This window comes from Chanos chanos, chromosome 3, assembly GCF_902362185.1.
Source record: "Chanos chanos chromosome 3, fChaCha1.1, whole genome shotgun sequence".
In the NCBI taxonomy this organism is placed as follows: domain Eukaryota; kingdom Metazoa; phylum Chordata; class Actinopteri; order Gonorynchiformes; family Chanidae; genus Chanos; species Chanos chanos.
This window is the reverse complement of record NC_044497.1, coordinates 26,136,921-26,144,279: the sequence shown is the minus strand read 5'-3', so window position 1 is coordinate 26,144,279 and position 7,359 is coordinate 26,136,921. Positions and strand designations below refer to the sequence as shown.

The 7,359-nt window shown below is 38.8% G+C and overlaps 1 protein-coding gene across 1 annotated transcript; it reads right to left on the bottom strand.

Moving 5' to 3' along the window:
* gdi1 (GDP dissociation inhibitor 1) lies at positions 1–5,812 on the bottom strand. Its single transcript, XM_030767995.1, has 11 exons — positions 5,768–5,812; positions 4,136–4,243; positions 3,719–3,818; positions 3,201–3,335; positions 2,891–3,089; positions 2,246–2,377; positions 1,993–2,092; positions 1,419–1,590; positions 758–902; positions 243–297; positions 1–153 (listed from the first exon to the last, which is right to left on the bottom strand). The coding sequence occupies exons 1-11, from the start codon at positions 5,810–5,812 to the stop codon at positions 1–3; spliced, it is 1,344 nt and encodes a 447-aa protein (XP_030623855.1).
* Between the last annotated feature and the right edge of the window lie 1,547 nt (positions 5,813–7,359).

Sequence of the window (7,359 nt, the reverse complement as noted above, 5' to 3'; positions counted from 1 at the left end):
TCACTGCTCATCCTCTCCGAAGACGTCGTTCTGTTTGCGCTTCATGTTCTCGAAGTCAAAGTCGCTGCCCGTCATGCGTCTGTAGATGTCTTTGATGTCGTTACAGGTCGTCTCAAAGTGAGTGGTGGCATCATAGGACCGTGACACAAATACCTACAAAAATAAAATGACAATGTTGCTAATACATGAATCCACAACTTCTGTCAAACAGCCTCAGTCTTATAGCTACACTCTGGTCTTACCTGGCTCTCCGTGCCGTCGTCTGTGGGCTCATACAGGTCACTGATGGCCACAAACCTGCAGTCCCAAGAAAATTACCACATGGTCAAACTGTAATATCTGTTGTGGTATTGTTGTGAGATATATGCCAGTTGTTGTGGAAATATTTACTCATCACAATGACGTGCTGAGAAGACGCCAGTGCAAGAGTAGGATGTGCAATGAGTTTTTAATAACATAAGAGGGGACAGAGTGATCATCTGATTGGACAATAGTTTGATAAAGTTAAAACTGACACTGTGGTGTCATAGTGAAGTTGGTATAATATACATACTGATACACATTAGTTACATACGCTACGGACACTGTGGTAAAGTCAATGAAAAGCCAGTTGTTAGCTTAGGTTACCACAAATGACTACGATTCTTCAAAACATCATTCACAAGGGACATCATGTCAAATACTGTAAAATGGTTTGTTAGAGTCACTGTGACAGAGTGCCCCATTCAAATGTGTTAGCAGTGAGAACAGGACTGACTTTTGGTCAATGGGTTCCAGGAGCTCCAGGGCTGGTTGGATTTCACCCTCAGGCTCAGAGGTTTCCACAGTGGTGCTGACAATGGCAATGTACTTGCCCTGGGCGGCCACGTTATGGGCGTAGGAGATCATGCACACATAAATGTCTGGTCAAAAAACAACACGGGGCGAGTCAAAAGGCATGTGGGTGCAGCCTAAAACAAGTAAAAGATAATAATACCAGCAGAAAGATACACAGATAGATAGATAGATAGATAGATAGATAGATAGATAGATAGATAGATAGATAGATAGATAGATAGATAGATAGACAGACAACTAGATAGATAGATGGACAGACAGACAGACAGACAGAGTGATAGATAGATATACAGATACATACATACATAAGAACACAACAGTTTTCTGAAAACATAAAATACATTCTGAGAGAGGTGCAAATGAAGAACTAACTTCAAATCACAGTGCAACCTCAAATAACATTGTCCAAACACATGGATTTAGAAAATACCAGAAAAAACATGCCCTCTGGTGGTTACTGTGGTTCATTATAAGACACAAATGGGCAAAACATATGACCTACATTAACATTCTCAAACAACAATAAGTATTTCAATCACCATTCTCACACTGACCATGAAGTGGGACTGCTGGAAGCTCACCTGACTTGCGATTGACCTGGTTCTGGGGGATGATGATCTGGCAGGAGTTGGCGTCGTTTGTGTTCTTTATGGGGTGGCTGAGGATGCAGATGACACGGATCACCTGGCCAGCCTTACGGGCTCGGTCTGGAATGTAGCTGGGGTCACAGATCAGCTGTTTGCAACGAGCCACCTTTCAGAAAAGAAAGCCAGAGAGGGCAGATTAGAGAAGTTCCACTCATAATATTGGTCAGATGCTTATTCACATTTGAAGAAGGCAAATCTGTGTAAGATCTGTCTCCATTAGGTTTGTATGTCACTGACAACTGTAAACAAGGTCACTTTATATATGTGATATACCCAGACTGGTATATATAAGCTATTAAACATCCACAGGGTAATTTTTTTTTTTTGCCTTGACAGAAATATTTCACAAGAAACATTTCACAGTTATTCAAATCAGACTGATATGATGTACCTGCTTTAGTCAAAAGCAGCACTTTTACACGTAGCTAAAATAAAACATACTTTTAGTTATGAAGGTCACAGCTGCAACACAACAAAAATCTTATCAAAGCACAGATGTGATTTTTACCTCTCCTTCAGATTTCACCCCAACAACATGACCATCTTCGATTACTATCTCATCCACTGGTTTGTTCAGCATGTAGGTTCCTCCATAAATCGCACTTAACCTAACCACAGAAAATACAAAAAAGAAGAAAAGCAGAAGGTATGAGTACTGTATGAGTATTGTATGAGTACTCATACGACTATATCATATACAGTAAGTCCTTACCTTTCAAATGCAACAACGAAATAAGATCAGTGTGAATGTGTCTACATACCGGGCAAAGCCCTGGGGCAGCTCGCCCAGTCCATACAGTGGATAGAGGTAAGGGCTTTTCCCATAGCGAGCCAAAGACTCACTATATAGCTTGATGCGATTGATGGTCTCCAGACAGGGCTGCTCGAGATAACTGAGATTGGAGAGACGAAATCAAGAAAACAGCAAGACAAACAAGAAAAAAAAAATCCTATACACAGTTTCCCTCAAACAACAACAACAACAATAATAATAATAATAATAATGATAAAACAAAAAAGAAAAAGAAAAAGAAAAAAACAGGCTCCAAACAGCATTTTGATTATTGGTCATCCTAAAGTACCAATAGCTTTTGTTAAAAAGCCAAACCAAAGAGCTGCACAATAGTAGCATGGGGTATCACAGATGCACAAAGACAAGCATGAAACATACTCATCATATTCTTGAAGGTTAAAAATCAGGTATAGATTCATGCATCCTTTTCCAAATAAACAATATTAGGAAACGAATATGATTGGGTGTGGTTTAGGTATCCCTCAGCGTGCAAAGATATTTGCATTAAGACACTGTGCATGCATATATCTCAGGAACCACAATAACACGCAACATTAAGCAGTCTTTAACCACAAATACTTAAAATGTAGTGTCTTAGTCATGTGGCTCTTACTCATCTGTTCTGTAGAGTGCCAGGGCGTGGCCTGTGAAATCAATGACATCTTGGCCCAAGTCAAATTTTTTATACACATCTCCCATCGTGGTGAGTTTGGGATCAACGCCTTCGAAGGTCTTGGGGTCATTCTCATCAAAGTTGGCCACAAACACTAAAAACTTCCGGAATCTTCTCTTCTCAAACATCCCCATTAGGTCTAGCATGGGAGAGGTCACATCAGAACAGAAGGACAAATCATTTAGCTCGAGTTCCTCTTTCCTCATATCCAAAAATGCCAACTCATAAAAATAACTTTGAATCAACTTACTTGAGGCCAGAGCTTCAGTCTCAGTGGAGGGAACCTTGTAGATCTTTCCGCCTTTGTAGACAAAACTTCCCTCTACCACTTTGAAGTCAAGGTAGCGAGTCACCTCTGTGTACAGCAGCATCTTTACTAGCTGGCCTGCACACATTTGACAAACAGATAAAAGCTGAAAAATTATGTAATTATACAGCATTGCCACCTAAGAGAAATAAAATATTTCAAGCTCTCTGTCACATTTAAACAAACAAATCAATTTCTATTCTAATTGGTTCAAATTACACCAACATTAAAGTTAGAATTAATTACAGTACAATGAAGCAAATGATCATGCAACAAGGAATCCACATATATTACAAAGTGTGATAAATGATATTTTTGCTTTGCTTGTCTTCAGACTTGCTTCAATGTTTATTTCTTGGGAAAGGCTATCCAAAGAACCAAGAATGCATGCAGTTACTGCTTTTGTTTGAGGAAAAGGGAGAAAAGACAAATACAAAGTTGAGAAAAGAGTGTTATCAGACCATTAGCCATAAGAAATTTGGGAATGAGGTCAACATTCCAGTCTCTTCCACGACCCATTGATTCTGGAGGGCTGTCTGGAAGGTCAAAACGCTTGTACAGCTGTGTGACGGGGAATACATTGGAAATGAAATGTTATTGCACTAACACTTCCACAAAAGTCAAAATGTAAAGCTAGACAGTACTTAGAAAAGACAAATAAACCCAAGGACCTGATACATGGTGATACATACCAAGTTCTCTCTTTTGCCTTTAGATATCTCACCTCGAAATGCACAATCAATACTGGAGACACAATTTGTTGAGGATATAACATTCCAAATTATATATCTGTTGACTGGCCAGCTGTTTAGCCATATTTCTGTAGTAGTTGTAGCTGTAACAATAATAATAACCATTTAAAACATTTCTGTTCTCACCTCCTCCAAAGGAGTAATAGAGGAACTTTCTCCTCCATAATATGGATTCCTGTCCATGTGCAGCACTTTCTTCCCATTCACAGACATGATTCCAGAGAGAATGCACTCCTGCAAAAGAAGTGCAATTCATATCAAATTGTCAACATCAGTTACAGAACAGGAGAAACCAGGTCCCAAGAAAAAGGCAGTAAGTTGCAAATAACTGAGGGACAGTGCAATGTATGGTAAAATGATCTTTGTGGGATGTAGAAAATACAGATTTCACGTCACTAAGGTTATATTCCCACAGCACAATTTATGATGCTGGCATGTAGGCTGCTATTAAACAACTGTCCATACAGATTATCAATGAAGTAATATGCAACACCAGCCATTTGCTTTTGACTTTATAATGAAAAATGCTGTTCAGAGAGCAACTTTCTAAATTAAGTTCTTTTGACTGACTTCAGGCAAAGTTCTTATTTTTAACTTGACCAGGGATTACTTTCTTGCCCATCGGCTTGTCACTGTGCTGAAATCTGCACATTAAAATGAGGTCTAACACCAGTCTGGTTATTCCGGACGCTGGATTCATGACCATAACGTTTAATGCTCTTCTGTTCATAACAATTATCCAGTGGCTGATGCCGATTCATTCTCTGAGAGCAGCCGGCCATTTATATTATTAAGCGCAAACGCACTGGCAGTGCAGGGCACCGCTTGCCTACCAAGGTTTACTTCCGCGTTGCACGCTGGGATGTGATTCTTTCATAACCCCACCCAATGTATCTTTTATGTGCCGCAGCTTATACACAGAGGAACAGAGGACATTGGTATTGTCATTTGATGAAGACGACAGAAATCTACATGGCTTTCTGTGCATGTGTATTGTCAACAAAATAAATAAATAAATTAAAATAGCAAGGATAGTTTTGTTCTGCACAATAACTGTACGAAAAAAATTCACTCAGAAGAAAACATGTTGCAATGCTTTGACTGCGTGTAATTGTGGCATGGGTTTTGATTATTCTCTAAAACAATCGCATGCTATTAAATTAAGATTCTACCAATAAATAAAATAAAATAAATAAATAATGGAATATCACTATGTAGGCCGTATCAACATCCACTGTCATGAAAAAACAGACCGCAACATGTAGTGTTTTACTGGCGTTTTTACGGCTCTGGTCGAGGCACCTGACACCGATGTTCAGAACATGATACACTGAAGACGAGAATCTGCAATCAATTTTTAAAATTCATGCCAGGGGAAATGACAGGCATGGCGTTTTAGTGGAGAACTGGGATAAAATCCAATGTTTACAGCCTACAATCAGTAAAGCACTGGCCTAAAATAACATTTTTTCATAATGCGACTTTTTCTCATTATGTGACAATCAATCTAATGTAGAAAATGCGACAAACGCTGGGTCACCCGAATTGGTAGCACCTATATGTATGCGTCAGCAGAATTGGTTTATCATCGGCAGATCATCTCGTCTAATGCAGTGATACCACATCAGGATCTTTCTAACAGCATTTATTTAGTAGGATATCTTGTAAAGGGGATGAAACGTATGGCGTAATGCATCCAGCTGAGATAACTGCATATGTCTTTGCAATGTCAGCGCCAAAACTAATGTGCATACTCACTGTGAGCCCAGTTCCCAATACGATCACATCATATTCCTCATCCATGTTGTTCTACGGTGTATCCTCCGTCTTTTAAATTCCTTGGGGGGAAATCAAGCAAATTTTATGAAAAACAAATAAATTTACCACACAAATCCACAAGTTAATTCGATTTCTTCGTCATCAGATATCCACCCAGAGAATGACGCGCTCATTAATTTAATGTGTAATTTAATAACATTAATAATTAGGTACCCTGTGCGTGGCAGCCGGTTGGGACAACCAAAGATGGCCCTGACCGTGGAACGGTTTCTGTGAACCGTGATTCGCTCGCGTCGTGATATAGTACGGAGCCATCATACAAGCTTGTTGATACATCCCACGGGAGATATTCCCCATTAATTTCAAATCCAAGACAACCTTAATTAAGTAAATTTGGATATACAACCTGATGAAATTTAGTTTAATTCATGTTATTTGCACTTTTCAATCCATGTTCTTTTTTATTTCACCCACTCCTGCATTGGGAGGGTGCGTCGGACCTAGTCAATTCAATAGCAAGACACGCTTTATATCCTTCCGCACGCAGACGAGAAACCTGCGCAGTGCTAGTAAGTATACGGACTTTATTTTGGTTATAACGATGTAGGGCCACGCACTTGCACATGTAGCGGTGAACGTCTCAGCACCATAAGAATATACACTTATTATAGAAAGTGTGCTGGCATTTTGGTCATTTATGTGATTAAATCAACGGTAGGTCCATATTCGTAGGCTTACCATGTATAATAAACTATGCTGAATATCTGAAGTAAGGTCTGAGGAAGCGCTATATAGGTAATTGTCAATTCATGAACTATTCTAATCTCTGTTTCTTTCTCTTATGCCAAAAAACAATTGCCCAAACACAGTGCCATACACAGGCAAATATGACAAGTATAATTATACTCTGTTTACAGCATAGGCCTATACTATGTACAATATATACGATATATCCTATGGAAATCCTAACCCTCAGCGACAACAATTTTGTCCATTCTAGTCCTTCTTTTTATTCTTTCGAGATAGATAACAGGCAAGAAAACAGGCAAACAAACAATCAATTAATCATCCGACTATTATTTGAAATATAAATGTACAGATGTCCCTGCTGTGTTTATCATTGCGCTGTATAGCCATTGAATTCATTACAACAGTTTGGGAAATTCCAAATTGGGATCTTGAAGCAGTCTTATCTACAGTTTAAGGGTTTATGGATTTTTTCCCTTTTGCTGTTTTCATAGTGGTTTGATATGTTTTATATTCTTGTGTTCTTCTTTCGATTAGGCCTATATTGTTTCATCTGTACGTCTTAAAACAATACATCAACATTATACATCATCATATAAAGTTCCATATTAATTATAATAATACAAAGACAAACAAACTGAAATTGCTTTTCAGAACTGTTGCCATTTCTCCCATCCATTAACAGTTCAACAACTTGAACTATTATTTTGAAAAACTTGGCCCATGCTTGCTGATCCTCGCTTCACGATTTACAGCTCAACCTTCTTCACATGACATGCACCTGATCGTCATACTCACGTGATATAGTTTAAGAATGACGGAAG

What these genes read in the sequence shown, in the direction of transcription:
- gdi1 (XM_030767995.1), bottom strand. Translation starts at nt 5,812, where the DNA reads ATGGATGAGGAATATGATGTGATCGTATTGGGAACTGGGCTCACA. An exon ending in GACTGAAGCTCTGGCCTCAA is followed by an intron (nt 3,090 to 3,200) that starts GTAAGTTGATTC and finishes CTCCCATGCTAG; the next exon opens with ACCTAATGGGGATGTTTGAG. An exon ending in CTGGAACCCATTGACCAAAA is followed by an intron (nt 298 to 757) that starts GTCAGTCCTGTT and finishes TTGGGACTGCAG; the next exon opens with GTTTGTGGCCATCAGTGACC.